This window comes from Salminus brasiliensis, chromosome 12 (assembly GCF_030463535.1).
Source record: "Salminus brasiliensis chromosome 12, fSalBra1.hap2, whole genome shotgun sequence".
Taxonomy (NCBI): domain Eukaryota; kingdom Metazoa; phylum Chordata; class Actinopteri; order Characiformes; family Bryconidae; genus Salminus; species Salminus brasiliensis.
In genome coordinates this window covers 1,098,646-1,118,476 of record NC_132889.1, presented here as the reverse complement: position 1 = coordinate 1,118,476, position 19,831 = coordinate 1,098,646, and the positions used below count along the sequence as shown (strand labels likewise).

Below are 19,831 nucleotides of genomic sequence, written 5' to 3'. Positions count from 1 at the left end.
TGTCTGTGTGTGTGTGTGTGTGTGTGTGTGTGCGGTTGTAGCTCATACAAGCCTGTAGACAGGCCGCCTGTGGGAGCGATAAATCGCACTGAACTGCACACAGATGCAATCAGTGTTTCTGGAGGTCAGACGCACACACACACACACACACACACACACACACACACACACACACATTCTCTTTAAATTGATGCTGATTTGAGCTCTTTTCCCTCTTGATCATTTAAGGGTTGGATGGTTCGACTCCGTTACTCGTTCCAGAGCAAATCAGCTGTTGCACAGATCTCACTCAGTCTAACTAAATGTCTCTCTCTCTCTCTCTCTCTCTCTCTCTCTCTCTCTCTCTCCCTCCTCAGTATGGAGGAGGTGTGTGATGTGCTGAAGTCGTCTGGTTTCTCCCGTGTCAACTCCCTGGGGCAGCTGGAGGGACGGACGTTTGGTCAGGACACACACTGCTCGGACCTGCTGGTGTTTCCAGCATGTGTGAGGGGAGAGCTGTACAAGGCCGGCCTACTATCAGACTACAGACTGATCATACAGGTATATATATATATATATATATGTCTGCCATAAAATTATAACCACCTGGCATCCTGGCAACTCCACAAGACCTCTGAAGTTGTCCTGTGGTGTCTGAGGATCTTCAGACATTAGCCGCAGATCCTTTAGGGACACTTTGTCCTGAGACACTTTGACCAAAACCGAACTGTGACATTCTAGATAACTGGGTCAGAACATCTCCAGAACATCAGGCAGGTCTTGTTGAGGTGTTCCCCTCAGTATGCAGTGGTCAGTACGTACCAAAAGAGCTCCAAGCGTCATGGGCACCTAAGGCTCATTGATGCTCATGGATGTCCCACCTCACAACTATAGAAGATACCACAGGAGACACTTTCAGAGCTCTTGTGGAGGCAGGCAGGTGTTTTTAATGTTATGGCTGATATTTCCTTTGCCTTTTTCTGGAAGTTTGCCAACAGTTACCCCCATTCTTCCCCATATCAGTCCCTTCAGCAGCTGTAGACCCACCGAAACACCTCACCCCCCAGCTCTGACCACTTATTCACCATATATTTATTAATCTCATTAGCACACCTGTACGTATTCTCCCTCCCCCCACCACACGCAACACCCCCGACACTAGTGAGGGCGAGACCAACACACGCCCCCTCCGACACATGCACAGCCAGCCACACCTCTTTTTTTCGAACTGCCGCCATTGCAACGTCACCAGGCAACATACCAACCAACCAACGCCCCCGGAGGGAAGCGCCGTATACCCGGCTGTGACGCACCGGCTAGCAGATGCACTAGTGTGATGTGGGGGGAGAGAGAGCACCATCTACCCACCCTAGAGAGAGCAAGGCTCTCAGTGTGATCGGGATACGAACCAGCAACCCTCTGATCACAGTGACAGCGCCTTAGTCCTCTGGACCACCCGGGGCCCCCACAGCATGCCTTTCTTTGATGTCCTGTTGCTCCGAGCGAGCCAGGCTGTGTGATGTTGTTTACTGTTTATTTATGGCTTGTGCTTGTTTGTTTGTTTGTGTGTTTGTGTGTTGGCAGGATAAGTCGTGCTGCCTGGTGCCGTGGGCACTGCGTCCCCTTCTGGATCAAGACGGAGACGTCCTAATGGCTGGATCCTTCTCCGCCTCCACTGTTGCTCACACTGCTGCCGCCATTGCCGCGGTCAAAAACACCCCCCCCACTGTACGAGTGTTTGCATGTGTAGGAAAGCGTTCACCTGCTCAGGAAGATGAGCTTCAGGAGGTCCTCTCCAGCATGGGCTGCAGCAGTAAGTTCACACCCTCAAGATTTTCGAACTACAGCATAGCCTAGCCCACCCAGACACACCCTGTGTGTGTGTGTGTGTGTGTGTGTGTGTGTGTTTCAGACGTGAAGCTGATTCCTGAGTCTTTCCATGCTGTGGAAGTGTGCGATGCCCGTCTGCACAAGGTCCGGCTCATCCTGATGACTCCACAGTGCTCCCTCTCTGCGGTCTCCAACCCTGTAGACTACCTGCTGCAGGAGAACGGAGGTGCACGTATTTACACACCATGCATGCTTTACATACAGTAAATGGGCAAAAGTATTGGGACACCCCTCTTAATCAAGAGTGTTTCATTCAGTCCCATTGCTACAGGTGTATGAAAACAAGCCTCTAGCCCTGCAGTCTGTCTTTCTTCCACACATCAGTGAAAGAACGGGAGGTTCTGAAGAGCTCACTGAACTCCAGCGTGGTTCTGTATGTAATAGGAGACAACGCTGCACCAACAACAACAAGTCAGCTGGTGAAATTTAGACCTTCCCTCCTAGATCTTCCTCCATCAGCTGTGGGTGGTGTTATTATTGAACAGTGGAAGAGTTTAGGAGGAACAGCTCACAGAGAGCAGCTCAGCCACCGAGTGTCTGTTAGACCACGTAAAGTTACAGAGCGGGGTCAGGGCCGAGTGCTGAGCTCAGAGCAGAGTGCAGAAAAGCCTCCAACTGACTCAGTAACTGCAGCAGAGCTCCAGACCTCCAGAGGGGGACCGGGTCCATATTAATGCCTATGGGGTTAGAATGGGACGTCAAAAACGCTTCTGTAGGTGGAATGTATAGGTGTAATGTATAGGTGTCCCAATACTTTTGTCCATATAGACAAAATGGCCCAGATGTCTTGCATGTTCGGCAGCGAATCAGAACGGTTCGCATTTGCATCCCTAAATGTATTGAACTGCAGGGATAGTTATTGATGTGTGTGTGTGTGTGTGTGTGTGTGTGTGTGTTTCAGACACAGAACTGCTGCAGGATCTGTCCCAAGGCTTAGTCTCCCAGTCCAGACTTGACACACTCATCTCTCAACAGAAGAGAGACCTCCAGCACGCCCTTAACTGTGAGTGTGTGTATATGAATGAGTGTGTGTGTGTGTGTGTGCATTGAATTTAGTCAATTCCAAGGTACATCATTTCACACATGGATGAAATGACCACCACAACCAACAGAAAGCCCCTAGTCTCAGATCTGAGAACATCCTCAGGTCGTAGGATCCATCCTTCCACTGTGAGAAGACTCAACACTGTGAGTCTGAGAGGATGTGGAGCTGATCGGGAAGATCTGACTGAGAGAAGCTGCTGCTGCTGCTCTCAGAACAGAGGAATTGACCATCCCAGAGTCCAGACCTCAACATCATCGAATGTATCGGGGAGGATTTAGGATGGTGCCGAGCGGAAAATGCTCTGACTTTTAACACTGAACTTTGGAGATGTGGAGGTGTGGAAGAATCTCCTGCAGATTTCAGAACACTACCACCTCCACCATGTTTAACAGCTTGGATTTTGGATACTGGGCAGGAGAGGCTGGGTATCCGGGCTCTGACCGTGAGCAGGACTGTCTTTAGGCAGCGTCTGTGTGGATGTAGCGCATTTATATGAGATAAAAGTCCACACCCTTGAAGTCCATTCAGTGTGTGTGTGTGTGTGTGTGTGTGTGTGTGTGTGTGTGTGTGTGCGTGTGTTTCATATTCAATTAATTAACTCTGCACTCTTTGAAGAGCTGATTCCAGAATGAGAGAGCTGGAATGATCAGTGGATGTCCCAGTTGGGAATTTCGCTTTGACCCAATTAACTAAGGCAGTATGATGCTGTAGCTCTCTCTTTCGCCCTCTCTCTCTCTCTCTCTCCCTCCTTCTCTCTCTTCCTCCTTCTCTCTCTCTCTCTCTCTCTCTCTCTCTCTCACCAGCATTGGCTTTGTGTTCAGTGTGTCGTATGATTGATCTTATGATATCACATGTCACCATACATCAGGACAACCCTGGATATATGTATGTGTGTGTGTGTGTGTGTATGAGAGAGAGAGAGAGAGAGAGAGAGAGAGAGACAGATATGGATCCACCGCTCTCGGATCCGTTAATCAGCCATTATTGAGCTGAGCAGAACTCACTGGAGCCCCTGTTAAGGTGCTGTTAATTAAGGGGCAGGTGCTGATCGATTTCAGCCCGTCAGTGAAACAGAGGGAGAGTCCAAACCCCTCCACTGCTCCGCTGCAGTGCACACAGCCTTATGGTGTGTGTGTGTGTGTGTGTGTGTGTGTGTGTGTGTGTGTGTGTGTGTGTGTGTGCAAAAACTTTTTGGGGAGGCTAGAAAAGAGCAAGGTTAACCTACCATGAAGAATAGAACCAGAACAGTTTGAGCACTCATATATATATATATATACACACTATATGTCCAAAAGTTTGTGGACACTCCTTCTAATGAAAGCATTCAGCTACTTCAACAACAGATGTGCAAATGTACACACACAGCTTGTCTAGTCCCTGTAGAGAAGAAGTACTGCCAATAGAATAGGACTCTCTGGAGCAGATCAACATCATGACCCTATTGGCTCCATGCTGCCTAATAATGCCAGGCGTGGGCTAGAGGGGTATAAAGCCCCCCAGCATTGAGGAGCTGTGGAGCAGTGGAAGAACTGTGTTCTCTGGAGTGATGGTGGTGGAGCTCCATCCAGTACTTTTGTGTGGGATGAGTTGGGGAGTTGGCGATGATGAGGAGCAGGTGTCCCAATACCTTTGTCCATGTAGTGTATTTTTTGCTGTTTTCACTTTCTTCTTCTGAATCTGGCAGCTGTTATTTATATTGTATCGGAATTTTATGATGAACGGACCAATAGAAATGCTTCATAATAACCTTGAATAAAATATTTCTACATTGACTTCCATTGAAAATTGAGCAGGTTTTTTTCCTCCTCCTGTAAAGTTATATATATATGGGGGATATTATACGTATGGGACATTTGTACACACTGTGTGTGAGTGTGTGTGTGTATAAGAAGTTAATCCCCAGGTGGCAATGAGCTTTTTCCTTATGTTAGAATATGATTTAGTGTGTGTGTGTGTGTGTGTGTGTGTAGATGTGGATGTTCTTCATGGCCAGCTGAAGCGTTCTGCTGATGCTGCGTCTGCGTGGGGTGTGTAAGCCCAGACTGTCTGGCTTCTCCAAGTAGAGAGCTTCTTCCTCTTGCCTGCAGACTCACTGGCCTCTTACCTGCTGCTTACAAATACATAAGAACTTCCTTAATATGGTGACCTGTCAATCACCTGTGTGTGTGTGTGTGTGTGTGTGTGAGGGGATGAGTGATGTACATCAGACAAACACGTCTCAATGCAGTGTTGTGAATGCAGATCGACATCCACACACACACACACACACACACACACACACCTAAATGCAGCAGCCAGACACACTGAGTATTAAACCCCCTCAGTTCAGCAGACGGGAGCAGGTTCGAGGTCTTTGTACCTCAGTATCTCTGGTTCGAATCCCGCAGTTGTGCCGCCTGCCATCAGCAGATAGGACGGAATCAAACACCTGAATTCAATGATTAAGAGTTGTGTCCCAATACTTTTGTCCATATGGTGTATATATAAGGACACAGATAAGCAGCCTTAGACAGTCGCACACCTGCTGAGGGTTAGCCCTTGAAAATGCTTGTTGTGCATGCAGGTGTTCTGTGTGTGTGTGTGTGTGTGTGTAGGCCTTTCTCAGTAGACATGACTCTGCATGTGCAGATTATGAGTGTGTGTGTGTGTGTGTGTGTGTGTGTGTGTGTGTGATAACCCATGTGTGCTGAATGAGATCTCTGTGGAATCCTTAACCTGCTGTTCTTTTGATTTAGACCTCTGTTTGTCGTAACACTTTGCTTTGCTTTGCTGTGTGTGTGTGTGTGTGTGTGTGTGTGTGTGTGTGTGCAGTTCCTAAGGTGCGGGCTGTGGTGTACTCCACCTGTTCGTCCTTCTCAGAGGAGAACGAGGACGTGGTAAAGACAGCTCTCTCGCTCGGAGAGCAAGACGGTTCCAGACTACAGCCCTTCAGGTCTGTTTTAGTGTGTTTGTTATAAGCTGACACAGATGTGCAAATGCACACACACAGCTTGTCTAGTCCCTGTAGAGAAGAAGTACTGCCAATAGAATAGGACTCTCTGGAGCAGATCATCATCATGACCCTATCGGCTCCATGCTGCCTAATAATGCCAGGTGTGGGCTAGAGGGGTATAAAGCCCCCCAGCATTGAGGAGCTGTGGAGCAGTGGAGGAACTGTGTTCTCTGGAGTGATGGTGGAGGAGCTCCATCCAGCACTTTTGGGATGAGTTGGGGATGATGAGGTGGGGTGGTGATCAATCATCCAACATCCTGACGTCACTAACGCTCTTGTGGCTGAATGCAATCAAATCCTCACAGCAATGCTCCTCCTCCAGAATCTAGTAGAAAGTCTTCTTCTCTGGACAGTAGAGACAGTTACTCCAACAGAAGCAGGATCAGCTCTTTTTAATACCCTTGATTTCAGAAGAAACAGTGAATGAACAGGTGTCCACATACTTTTGTCCTGAGGCACGTTTTGATCAGATTACTGGTCTACTGTCGTGTGCAGTTGAGCAGACTGTTTATGTTTGTTGAGTCTGCGCACTAGTGTGTGTTACTGCTCATTTGTGTTTCACTGTGTGTGTGTGTGTGTGTGTCAGGCTCAGCCACCCGTCTACGCTGCAGTGCACTGTGTCTGAGGAAGAGGACGGCAGAGGAGACATGAAGGCCGGCTTCTTCAGGCTGGAGGCGTCTGATCAGAGTAACGGCTGTTTCTTAGCTGTGCTCACACGCCAGGTTCGTACAAACACAACACACACACTCTCTCTCTCTCACACACACACACGCTGTGTGTTGGCAATTGTGTTACTGGGTGGTTGCTGTGGTATCCCACTTGGTTGCTATGGTTTTGCTCAGTGGTTGCTAGGGTGTTGCTGTATAGTCAGTAGGGTGCCACTATGTTTGCTAGGTGGTCACTATAGTGGACTATAAGTGGTTGCTATGGTTTTGCTAGGGTGCAGATGCTAGACAGTTGCTATGGTATCCCAGGTGGTTGCTATGGTGTTGTCAAGTAGGTTTCTTTGCTATCGGGTTGCTGAGTAGTTGCAAGGTGGTTGCTGTGGTGTCGCTAGGGTGTTGCTAGACAGTTGCTATGGTATCCCAGGTGGTTGCTATGATGTTGTCAAGTGGGTTTCTTTGCTATGGTGTTGCTTAGTGGTTGTTAGGGTGTTGCTATGCAGTTGCAATGGTATGTGCAATGGATGTGTGTTCGTTCTCCACAGATAAACCACACTGCAGAGCCACAGCTGCAATACACACACTCCGAGCTCCGGCATGCCTGCGCTAATCCCTCGCTGGTTTTATCTGTAGTCCACCTCAGAAGCTGTCCCGGGTCAGTGGACAGGTTGGATGCGGCTGATTGGCCGGACCACAGTCACGGTTCCACTGTAAAATCCCACAGTCAGTAGAACTGAGGGCAGCAGAACTTTCAGACTGTGAGACTCTACTGACACTGGGCCTTAAGACTAGGACTAAATTCAGGTCTAAATCCTGAGCCTTTGGATTTCTAACCGCCTTAGTAGAGCAGCGTGAGAAACCGAGCGAGAGAGAGAGAGAGAGAGAGAGAGAGAGAGAGAGAGAGAGTTTAAATCTGCACCAGAGAATTTGCTTATGTAATACTGCCATGTGTTTCTGTGTGTGTGTGTGTGTGTGTTTGTGTTTGTTTGTTGTACTGAGGGCCAGTCGATGTTGAAAGTGCTTCAGTTAGAGAAAGCGCGGCAGACTTACCCTCAGGAGACTCTCTCTCTCTCTCTCTCTCTCTCTCTCTCTCTCTCTCTCTCTCTCTCGTCTACGGACCCATTCACTAATCCCTCTCCCGTCTGCTGAGGAATCCCTACTTCCCTCTCTCTTTCATCTGCAGCTGAAAATAACCCGCTCGTCCAGCAGAGAGAGAGAGAGAGAGAGAGAGAGACAGAGAGAGATAGGATAAGAGGTAGAGAGAGAGAGAGAGGATTGGTGGAGAATAAGCTTCCACTATGTGTTAGCTACATTAGCCTCGTAGCTGAGGAAGCAGCTTCTGTCCTGGCTGATGAACTTTACACACTTAGCATTCTGTCCAGAGCCCCCCAGAGGAGCATCTCTTCAGCAGGGGGGTTCGAGCAAACACCTCAGAGGAGCTGCAGGAGAGGAGAGGAGAGAACAGGACGAGATCAGAAAAGACCAATACAGCGAGAGAGAGAGAGAGAGAGAGAGAGAGAGAGAGAGAGAGAGAGAGAGAGGACAAGGGAGCCAGGTGTAGAATACATCCTTTCTGTCTCTCTCTCTCTCTCTCTCTCTACCTCTCTACCTCTCTGTCTCTCTCTCTCTCCCCTCTCTCTCTCTCTGTGGGTGGTATTTTAGTGTGTAGCTGTCAAGTCATCAAGTTTACTAAATGTTCTGGAATGCACACACACACACACACACACAGTACACACACTGTGTGTGCAGATTTATCACTCTCTGAGCAGCTTAAGTACAAAGAGAGTACACACACACACACACACACACATATACAAACACACATACACACGCAGTAAATGGCACAGACAGGAGGAGGAGATTCCTTTGAGGAGTTCCCACAAAGGGGGCGCAGTCCTCTGAGTGCCCGTGAGAACACTGCAGACAATTAGCTATCACTAGCCAAAACATTAAGACCCCCAATGAAGGTGAGCATTTATAGGGCGCTCTCGCTGAAGGTGTTCCCTGTCTGCACTTTTGACGGGGGTCAGGTCGTCATGTCTAGACGACGGGCCCGTCAGAACGCTTGTTGGACTTGCTGGACGTGCTGGAGCATCAGGAGGTTCGGATGGAACCTTTGTGGATCTTTGTGCAGATACTGCAGATCCCACCTTTAGAGGTCTTGCGGAGGAAGCTGTGAAAGACCACCAGCATATTAGGCAGATAATGGTCATAATGTTTTGGCTCATCATTTGTGTGACAGTAAATTCAGCCATCCACCAATCTGAAGAACCCTGTGTCCAGGCAGAGGCATCCCAATGGTGGCTTTCCTCACTGAAGAACCCTTAAGGAACCTCCTACATGGTGGAAACTTCTCCTGTGAGACGTTGTGTAATCCAGGGCTCTTTCACTCAGAGGCCTCCAGGTCCAAGGTGTCCACTCTGCATAGACGGGGTCAACTGTCCACATGGCAGCAGGTCTATCAGACCTTCTGCTACTGCACTGAGGCTCACAGTGACATCACCCGTGTTCACGTGACCCTCCCACATGGGCACGTGTCTGTTACGGGGTTGTTAATGTGAGATCAGTGCCCCCAAGCTATATTATACCCATCAGTCATATTCATCCCACACTGACACACACACACACACACACACACACACACACACACACACACACATGACAACATAATCAAAGGCATTTAATGGGTGCTCTCGCTCATGCTCTCGCTTACGCTCACTCGCGCTCGCTCGCCCGCGTCCTCCAATAAAGCACACTAATAAAGATTATTGTGGCGCACTTAAAAAGACCCCATAAAAATGCAATTAGATATGTGTTGGAAAAATTACCTGTCACCTTATTTATCTCTCTCTATCTCTCTCTCTTTATCTCTCTATCTCCCTCTCTCTCTCTCTCTCTCTCTCTCTCTGTAACATATGGGACAGTAAAGAGTTTTATGATGCATTTCTCTCTCTGCACCTGGGGCCAATAAACGGGACTGTACAGAGCAAACAGAGAGGACGAGAGTTTGACTCACAAACAAAGGAGATCAGATCTGTCAGATTCTGTTCCAGAGTTCCAGATATCAAGGTTCTAGAGTCACAGATAGAGTTTAGGCCCACTGAAACTTACAGTAGCAGTGTGTGAAACTACCTCCACCATGTTTGGAATCTGTACTTTAGCCTGGCTAGCTCTCACTGTGAGCTGAAGTTGATCTGGGGGACAACTCATCCCAAAAGTACTGGATGGAGCTCCTCCACCATCATTCCAGAGAACACAGCTCTTCCACTGCTCCACAGCTCCTTAATGCTGGGGGGGCTTTATACCCCTCTAGCCCACGCCTGGCATTATTAGGCAGCATGGAGCCAATAGGGTCATGATGTTGATCTGCTCCAGAGGGTCCTATTTTATTGGCAGTACTTCTTCTCTATAGGAAAGTGTACTGAACTCATTCTCTATGGTGATGGATGTCAGATAGTGACGAGGTGGACGTAGGCTGAAGTGTTCCTTTACCTGAGTGTTTTAGCGGGGACAGCCTGAGGATATGGTCACTGTGTTAATGGGCTTTTTGTGAGGCCTTTAAAGTGGGCAGTGCTTTGTACGGGGGCTACAGATTTATGTGTGTGTAGGTGTGTGTGTGTGTGTGACCTTGTGTGTTAGCCACGTTTAGCTGAAGGACAAACGGAAGGGGTGACTGATTCTGTGGCCACCTGCCCTGGACGAAGAGCGAGCGACAGAGAGAGAGAGAGCAGGCGAGAGAGCAGGCGAGAGAGAGCGAGAATAGCAGGAAAAGACGTATTGAATAATTCAGCCCGACTGTCTTTCTGCGTTATCTTCAGCGGGGCAACCCCTCAAGACCTCCAACGCCCGCTCACACACTCACACACACTGTCCGAAAGGCCTTGAATTATTCAGAGTGAGTAGGAAGACTGCTGCTGAGGCAGCAGGTGGCCCAGCACAACACACACACACACACACTCACACACACACACGGACAGGGCTTGAGGGTGCATGTTTGAGGAGATCAGGAGGATCCACCAGAGGACGTCTGCCTACCGCAACACATGCCCACATGCTGAGATTACACAGTGTCCCGCTGCTGGACTGACCAAAGGACACTCTGAAGTCTCTTGTGTGTCTGACCCCGGTCAGTGCTTAGTAAATATTAAAGGCCTGATTAGGAAACAGTCTGATTTAGGAGAGGCTTCAGATGTACCAACCCAGGCAGTCATCACACACAACGCTCTGACACACTCCACTCTCGAGGAACCTACAGAGCCAGAACTGTTCACAGTGAAGATAGACCAGTTTAACGTCTCTAGAAGGGTGTCCACAAACATTTGGACATATAGTGTAGACATGAATGTGCTGTCTGATTGGCTGAATGGTGGAGGGATACGTGAAGGGTGTTGTGTGACACACCTTACAGGGGTATAAAGCCCCCCAGCATTGAGCTGTGGAGCAGTGGAAGAACTGTGCTCTCTGGAATGATGGTGGAGGAGCTCCATCCAGTACTTTTGAGACTGGGAGTTGGGGATGATGAGGTGGGGTGGTGATCAATCATCCTGACCTCACTAACGCTCTTGTGGCTGAATGCAATCCAATCCTCACAGCAATGCTCCTCCTCCAAAATCTAGTAGAACATCTTCTTCTCTGGTCAGTAGAGACAGTTACTCCAACAGAAGCAGGATCAGCTCTAGCAGGTGTCCCAATACTTTTGTCTATGTGTATTTAGTGTCCTAGCTATCTTGCCCACCTTGGAGATACAAGTGAAAAAGGCATGTTTTTATCAGATGCTTTAATGGTGGAATTAGACATTTTGGTTGGAGTGCCCCTTTAATGTATCTGAGCCCTCCCCTTGTTTCTGATTGGTTACAGCCTGAGCCCGAAGTGAAGGAGTCCCCACAGGAGGTGCTCGCTCGCGCCGCCGCCACCGGCCTCCTGGATGGGCTCCAGCCAAGTCAGCCAGCCAAGAAAGATGGGCGTGGGCGACAGACCCGCAAAGGAGTCGTCAATCAGGGACGCCCCGCCCACAGACGGGTGCAAGCCTCAGTCAGCAGCAAATCACAGCTGGAGGAGTTTTTAAACCGCGAGGCGAAAGCAAGCAGCTCAGTGCAGACGGTGGTACGAGAGCAGACAAATGGAGCGTTCTCACCCTGGGGTAACACACACACACACACACACACACACATCTGGCTAATACTTAAAACAACATTCTTTATCAGTTTAGTATCAGTATCAGTAACAACGTCTCCGTCATTCCCACTCCGGGCCGGAATGCTGCTGCTACTGCACTCTTGTCAATCAAATCCTCACAGCAATGCTGCTCTAAAATCTAGTAGAAAGTCTTCTTCTCTGGACAGTAGAGACAGTTACTCCAACAGAAGCAGGATCGACTATTTTAATACCCTTGATTTCAGAAGAAACAATGAATGAGCAGGTGTCCCAATACTTTTGTCCATTTAGTGTATCAACATTTGGCAAGCAAGCTACTTTTTTTTATTATAATTGGTTATAGTATCCATAGGTTACAGTATATTATACAGTGTACAGTATATATGATGTATTATTTATATATATATATATATATATATATATATATAATCAATATAAGTGTATATTCCTCTATTCTGCCTTTATATTATATTATATTATACTCATATAATATACTCATACTCTCTCTCTCTCTCTCTCTCTCTCTCTCTCTCGCTCTCTCAGGAAAAGCCAAACCCACTCATCAGCTATCATCCAAGTCCATCAGCTTGAACCTAGGCTCTGCCTCCAGCCCTGCTCTTACCTTCTGCCCCGCCCTTACCTTAAGCCCCTCTCAGCCCTCCAATACCATCCCCACCTCCAGCATTACCCTGACCTCCAGCACCGCCCTGACCCCCAGCATTCCCACCCACCACACCTTGACCTGTAGCACCGCCCTGACCCCGAGTCCCGGCCTTCCCACCAACCACACCTTGCCCTCCAGCACCGCCCTGACCTCCAGTACGGCCCTGACCCCCAGCCTTCCCACCAACCACACCTTGACCACCAGCCCGTCCAGAAAGGGCCTAAACCAAATGCTCTTTAACGCAGCCTTCACCAATAACCGACGAGCTTCAGTCCCCGTAGCTCCGCCCTCAGTCCCGCCCAAGGGCCGCCAAGAAGTTCTACATCCCGTGACTCTCACATTTCCTCCCGTGCTGTTCCCGGACTTCTCCCCCTCCTCCGTGTGGAAGAGCAGGAGGCCACCTCCCCTCCGACTCAACCCCACACTCTCCCACCTGCAGTGGATAAACCACTCCCCTCCCTCCAAACCCCTGCTACACACACACTCCAGCAGCAGCCTCCGACACCCCCGACCATGGCTCTGAAACACCACACACACACACACACACACACACACACACACACACACACACACACACTGTACTGCCATCAAAACAGTGCCAAGAGTATTGCTGGGATCTGAAGAAGCTCCATTTTTGTGCAGTATTAACATTAAAGGGACACTCCACAGAAAACTCAGTTACAGAGATGTAAACAGATTCCTCCTCATGATTCTTTCAGAGTGAGCTCGGTGTTACCCAGTCAGAGCTGGAGTTCTACAGTGGAGGTTCTAGATAACCCCCCCCCCCCCCCCAGTCAGAGCTGTGGTTCTACAGTGGAGGTGAAGGGCAGCAGACGTCTGAAGCTCTACTAAAAGCTCCTCACAGAAAGTTCTTCACCTAATGGTGATGAAGACGCTGCCTGATGCCTGAGACACGGTTCTACCAGAGTTCTGAGAAGAGTTCGGCTCTAGAACCTGCTTTTAGAACCAAATCATTAAAATGGTGGAGGGATACATGCTGCAGGGTGGAGTGCAGCTACAGAAAGTAGTCCCTAAAGAAAACTGCATTAGTTGAGATTCTCTATTCACTATTTTACCTTCATCATCATCATCATCATCATCATTCCATATAAAACTCAGAAGACTCGTGTTGTAGCTGCACTGCTGGGTTTGGATAGGAGATAAATTATGGGCTGTATCTGTGTTGTAGTCATGGCGACCGATGCCTGCCTCCATTCACCTCCACTGTAGAGAAATCCAAGCCAGCTTTTTCAACAGTGAACCGCAGTTTTGCCCCAAATTTGACTCTGAAAAAGGGGTTGACCTCCCCTTCTTATCTGTCCGCTCCCAGAAAGCAGAAAGCGCCCAGCACATTGCCAAGCGTGATGAAACCACAGAGACAGCGGCTTGTTTTGAAATGCCTTTATTTTGCACAGGGACATGATGACACATTAATATGGTGTAAAAATGAGTGATGTCACATCTCTGTGAGGTACACATGTGAGTTCAGCTTCGTTTACATGGATTAAAAAAAACACATTCCTTTTTTTTTAGTAGTTTTGCAGCTTACACTTCCACTGGCATCCTCCCTGGGTCTGTGAGTGCTGTTCACCCTCAGTTCAACACTAGAAGTGTGTGTGTTTGTGTGTGTCAGTCAGTCAGTCCGGCCCTCTGCCCGTCTGTCTGTCAGTCTGTCTGACTGAGAGTGAGGCTTCGTAGCTTATGTGTTCATAACATCATTCATAATGAGAAGCAGTATTACAGTATAGCTTCTGAGTGTGTGTGTGTGTGTGTGTGTGTATGTGTGTGTGTGTAAGTGAAAGCCATAGCACCAGCTACATTAAAGTGGAGTCAGCTTTACCGTTCAGACGTAGCCTGAGGCCTGCATTCATTACAAGTGTTTAGAGGAACTGTTACATACACTGATCCCAGATCAGGGGCCAGATTCCCAACAGATTCACCAACAACATCTTAAACATTTTTTTTTAGCGTTTTTAGCTCCACCTCAGACCTGCAACCCCCCCCACACACACCTCAGGGAAGCTCTTTCACGATCACGCTAATGCTGCTAACAGTGAATTTAAAGAAAAGTCAATAGTCACAGGATCAGGCTGACGCTCCACTGACTGAACTGACCTGGGAGAGCAGCGTCTCCGTCATTCCCATTCCGGGCTGGAACGCTGCTGCTGCTACTGCACTATGGAGGTTTGGTGGTGGAGCTGCAGGAGGAGAACCTCTCTCCAGAACTGCTGCTGTGTAACGCTGCAGAACCCATAGAGTCATATTAGTGTAAAATCCTGTAGTATTACTCTACCGCCTCCGCCCACATGCTGCTCCACCTTCAGATGAAGCTTCTGCAGCTCTCAGCTCGTCCAGAAATGGGCGCTTAAAGTGTTATTTGTATTCACTGCAGTGGAGTATACTGTAGTGACACTTCCCAACTGTAGGGGGAGCCCAGGAGGAAAAAGAAGACGTAATTTTACATAATGACCTCCTGCAAACTGGTGACAACTAGGTCATGGTCACTGTTAGCTACATTAGCATGTCTGACTGAACTAGCCCTTTACAGAAGGGTACTGATGGATGGAAGCGTGAGGTTCGGGACACAGCCATGGTCTCAGCCTCAGCCTTAGCCTCACTCTGTCCACACCGGTATTGGAGCCATCATGGTTTCGTCAGTGCCGTTCTGATTCTCAGTATCTTTGGGAACGCCCTTCCGGATTTGCCTGAAAACTAGGCTAAGATGGTCAGGATGGGCTTCCTAAAAGCATCTGAGCAGAAAGATGGTTTCTAAAGGGGCGAGTGAGCATCACACTGAACTCTCTCTCTCTCTCTCTCTCTCTTTCTCTGTTTGGGACAATGTTAAGACTTGAGATTCTTTAGGAAAACTGGGCTTCGATTATTTAAAGACTGAAGAACCCTAAACCTGCTAGCCAAAAATGGATTATGCAAATTGTATGCAAATCATATACATAATCTGATCATTTTAGTCACAGGTCTGATTTATGTCCAGCTATTTTTTAATTGCTTTGGTCATTTTTTGAAGCCCAGATGACAATGTTTGGGACAAGACTTGAGATTCTTTTGAGAAACTGGGGTTCAATTATTTGTTTAAAAAAATAATAATAAAAAAGGGAGGAATCACTCAAAACCTGCTGGCCAAATTAGATATGCAACAATTATGCAAATCTATGCTAATTCAATGCAAATTTGGAGAAGTCTAGTCACTTTAGTTTATAACCTGCAGGTTTTGATAGTTTTTGCCATTTTTTTTTAAATAATCGAAGCCCAGTTCCCCAAAAGCATCTTAGCATGCAGATGATTCTTAAATGGTCGAGCGAGCATCACACTGAACACTCTCTCTCTCTTTCTCTCTCTTCACCAGTTCAGACTGGTGTCAAGACTTTGGATTCTTTTGGGAAACTGGGCTTTGATCAATCCAAAAAAAATGACTGAAGCCCTCAAAACCTGCTGGCCAAATTGGTGCATATGAAACAATTATGCAAATTTATTTAAATTCAATGCAAATCTGGAGAATTTTAGTCAAAAGGCTGATTTATGGCCTGAGCTTGAGGCCGAGCTCTAACAGTCAGGCTTCCTCGCTGAGCATAAACATGATTAACTGGACAAAAACATCAATCGCTCACGAAGTTTAAAGAGTCAACGTTCTACGACGCTCACAACAACAACGGGTGGGTCATGGGCGGAACCTTCTGAAGACCTTAGAACATTGTTTTTCTCAGGATCCTTAATAAAGTCCAGTCTTTAGAAAGTGGTCCTGAATATGGCCCCAGCTCTCCAGCCCTCATAGCCAGACGTCTACACCCCACCCAACGCATCAACAGTCTGGCCCAGAGTCAGCTCCCCCAGCACAGCCTCGGACGGCAGGCAAACTGATCCTAGATCAGCACATAATTCACTGGTTTATAGCCCCTCATACAGCTCGTGTGTGTCTGCCGCAGTGACAGACCTCCCGTCTGTCACATCTGCATTCAGTCGATGCTCCACACCCAAAGCGCTCAGGTCGGGAAGCAGGCCAGTTTTCTGTCCCACAGCCATGCTCTCAAGCTCCGAGAGGTGCAGAGAGGTGGTCTTCGGCACAGTGTGTGAAATGATAACAGTATGACCCATGATTCTTTGAGGCTGTATCACATGAGCAGTGCTTCCAACAGGCTGGTGGCTGTGAGAGTTTGGGCTAGTAAGGCAAGACACTACAGGTGAATGGGGTCAGATTTTACACTGACAGAGATCACCATCAGTCGTCTGCAGCTCACGACTGACTTTAACACAATGGGTTTTTTTCTATGACAAGTTCTGAATATTGCTGTTCACTTATGCAAATAAGGCATCAACTAATGAAATATATGCTAATTTGCATAAAATTGAGGTTTAAATCTGAGCGGTGGATGAAGCCAGGTTGAAATTTCCTGTTTCATAGAAATAAAGGTTTTTTGGATTTATGGATTATGGATCTCTCTATTTATTTATTAAAATACTGTCGACAGCCTTAAAAACAAACATTTCCGGCATGTTTTCAGGCATGAACTGTTCTATAACTCGGGCTATGATATCCTCTGGGTGAAAACCCTCAGACAGTGATAAAGCTGGAATATCTGGTATCTTTAGGCAGCATTATTAAGCATATACACTATATGTCCAAATAATTGTGGACACCCATTCTAATGAATGCGTTCAGCTACTTTAAACTGCACCCATTGCAGATACAGCTTGTCTAGTCCCTGTAGAGAAGAAGTACTGCCCATAGAATAGGACTCTCTGGAGCATGGGCTAGAGGGCTAGAGGGGTATAAAGCCCCCCAGCATTGAGCTGTGGAGCAGTGGAAGAACTGTGCTCTCTGGAATGATGGTGGTGGAGCTCCATCCAAGTTGGGGATAATGAGGTGGAGTGGTGGTGATCAATCATCCAACATCCTGACCTCACTAACGTCACCTCACTCTTGTTGCTGAGTGCAATCAAATCCTCACAGCAATGCTCCTCCTCCAAAATCTAGTAGAAAGTCTTCCTCTCTGGACAGTAGAGACAGTTACTCCAACATAAGCAGGATCAGCTCTTTTTAATACCCTTGATTTCAAAAGAAACAGTGAATAAACAGGTGTCCCAATACTTTTGTCAATATAGTGTATGTATTTTGAATGTTTCCAGCAGTAGGATGTAATGAATGAGGAATTCGCCTGCTGTGTCTTGCCTTAAAATGTGTGTGTGTGTGTGTGTGTGTGTGTAGCCGAGGCATGCTTCAGGGAGCGTGCTGAGACGGCAGAGGTCAAAGGTCAGTGGTGGAGCACCTCCCACTGGGCTCCTCTTCTTCCTTTCTGATTTGTTTGTTTGTTTATCTGCGGTGAAGTTCTTCTCACTGGCCGTACAGAGGTACTGGTACTATATACAGGTTCTCCCGGTGGCTCGGCTGCTCTGCGCCGTCATTGGTGGGGCAGCTCGGGGGATGGCTTCTTTTTCAGAGTGTCTATGATGGACTGGACGCCCCGTTTAACGCTGGTGGTGACGCGGCGAGTGACCGACTCCGAGGGGGGCGGAGACGAGGACGCTGCCTTCTGAGAGGGGGAGCGAGCGACCAGGCATTTCTGATAGCGGAGCTGGGCGAGAGATAGAGAGAGTGTGGGGGAGAGAGCAAAGAGAGAGGGAGAGAGACACCCTTCTGTTAGCACTGGGCTCTGTAGGATCCCAGTCACACCACTGGTTGTGTGTATGAGTGTGTGTTTTATGTGTGTGTGTGTGTGTGTGTGTGTGTGTGTGTGTGTGTGTGTGAGGCAAACTTACCACACAGGCCGACTGCACTGCCTCTGACACGGTCCCTGCATTGGGTTCACACCAGAACACATGGCACTGGAAGTGCTGGTTCCCACTATCCATGATGAAGGCAAAAGTGTGTATGTCACGCCCTACGCCCATAAAGGACAGGAAGCGCACGCGACACTCCACCAGGACTTCCTCCTCCTCCTCCTGAAAACAGCACGGAGGACAGAGCTACAGTTTATAGACTGTTCAGGTAGAGCTACGGTTTATAGACTGTTTGACTAAAGCTACGGTTTAAGGACAGTTCATGTAGAGCTACAGTTTATAGACTGTTCAGGTAGAGCTACAGGTTATAGACCGTTTGGGTAAGCTATGTTTTATAGACTGTTCGAGTAGAGTTACGGTTTATAGACTGTTCGAGTAGAATTACGGTTTATAGACTGTTCAGGTAGAGTTACGGTTTATAGACTGTTCGGGCAAAGCTACGGTTTATAGACTGTTTGGGTAGAGTTACGGTTTATAGACTGTTCAGGTAGAGTTACGGTTTATAGACTGTTCAGGTAGAGTTACGGTTTATAGGCTATTCGGGTAGAGCTATAGTTTATAGACTGTTCAGGTAGAGCTACGGTTTATAGACTGTTCAGGTAGAGCTACGGTTTATAGGCTATTCGGGTACAGTTACGGTTTATAGACTGTTCGGGTACAGTTACGGTTTATAGACTGTTCAGGTAGAGCTATGGTTTATAGACTGTTCAGGTAGAGCTACGGTTTATAGACTGTTCGGGTACAGTTACGGTTAATAGACTGTTCAGGTAGAGCTATGGTTTATAGACTGTTCAGGTAGAGCTACGGTTTATGGACTGTTATGGTAGAGTTATGGCTTATAGACTGTTCGGGTAGAGCTACAGTTTATAGATTGCTCAGGCAAAGCTACAGTTCATAGGCTGTTTGACTAGATATACGGTTCATAGACTATTCAGACAGAGCTGCAGTATATAGACTGTTCAAGCAGAGCTACAGTTTATAGACAGTTTGAGCAGAGCTATAATTTATAGACTGTTCAGGTAGAGCTATGGTTTATAGAACGTTCATGCAGAGTAATGGCCCTCTGTTCGGGTAGAGCTAAAGTTCATAGAACGTTCAGGTAGAGCTACACTTAATAGACCATTTAAGCAGAGCTATGGCTTATAGACTACTTGTGAAGAGCTACACTTCATGGACTATTCAAGCAGAGCTACACTTTAGACGAAAATCTTAAAGAAACTCAGGGAATCTGCTATTCAGTCGGCTTGGCTCAGTTAATTGATTAATGGCTTCTGTCGTGTGCATGTAAATCTCAGCAGGCTGCCCTGATCAAATATATTGACATCTTAGCATCACTTCGCTTGCCTGGCACCATGTGACCAATTTAAATGTGCTGCCTTGCAAAATCAAAAGTTCTTGAGGAACTTTTAAGCTCTATGCTACTGCGATGGCGACAGTTAGAATATACTATAGAACCTGCTATGGTATTGGTGACAGTCCAGTCCAGTGTTCGTTAGCATGGTTAGCCTAGCATCTCTCGCTGTAAACTAAAGAAGCACACAACAAATACCGAACCCGTCTTGGCTGATCGATCGTATCTGGGCTCAGTGATCAATCATGATACTTTGACTTTTCACCTAACTGCTCCTTTAAAAGATGCTGCCGTCCTATTG

General features: G+C 47.5%; 2 protein-coding genes across 7 annotated transcripts in view; one reads left to right on the top strand and one right to left on the bottom strand.

Moving 5' to 3' along the window:
- Positions 1-13,161, top strand: part of LOC140574019 (putative methyltransferase NSUN7) — a 28,296-nt gene extending 15,135 nt beyond the window's left edge. The window contains exons 6-13 of the mRNA XM_072693701.1: positions 357-540; positions 1,564-1,792; positions 1,892-2,035; positions 2,771-2,872; positions 5,726-5,846; positions 6,493-6,628; positions 11,426-11,708; positions 12,266-13,161. Of these exons, the coding sequence (XP_072549802.1) occupies positions 357-540; positions 1,564-1,792; positions 1,892-2,035; positions 2,771-2,872; positions 5,726-5,846; positions 6,493-6,628; positions 11,426-11,708; positions 12,266-12,909 (1,843 nt within the window). The 3' untranslated portion in view covers positions 12,910-13,161. The remainder of the gene's footprint in view (positions 1-356; positions 541-1,563; positions 1,793-1,891; positions 2,036-2,770; positions 2,873-5,725; positions 5,847-6,492; positions 6,629-11,425; positions 11,709-12,265) is intronic.
- Positions 13,162-13,772: 611 nt separating this feature from the next.
- apbb2a (amyloid beta (A4) precursor protein-binding, family B, member 2a) overlaps positions 13,773-19,831 on the bottom strand; it is a 39,672-nt gene continuing 33,613 nt past the window's right edge. For 5 of the 6 annotated variants that reach the window (XM_072693264.1, XM_072693267.1, XM_072693268.1 and 2 more), the window contains exons 13-14: positions 18,159-18,341; positions 13,773-17,974 (exon numbers count right to left, since the gene is read on the bottom strand). In XM_072693264.1, coding sequence (XP_072549365.1) covers positions 17,801-17,974; positions 18,159-18,341 — 357 coding nt within the window. In that variant the 3' untranslated portion in view covers positions 13,773-17,800. The remainder of the gene's footprint in view (positions 17,975-18,158; positions 18,342-19,831) is intronic. The other variant, XM_072693269.1, reaches the window with a different exon arrangement.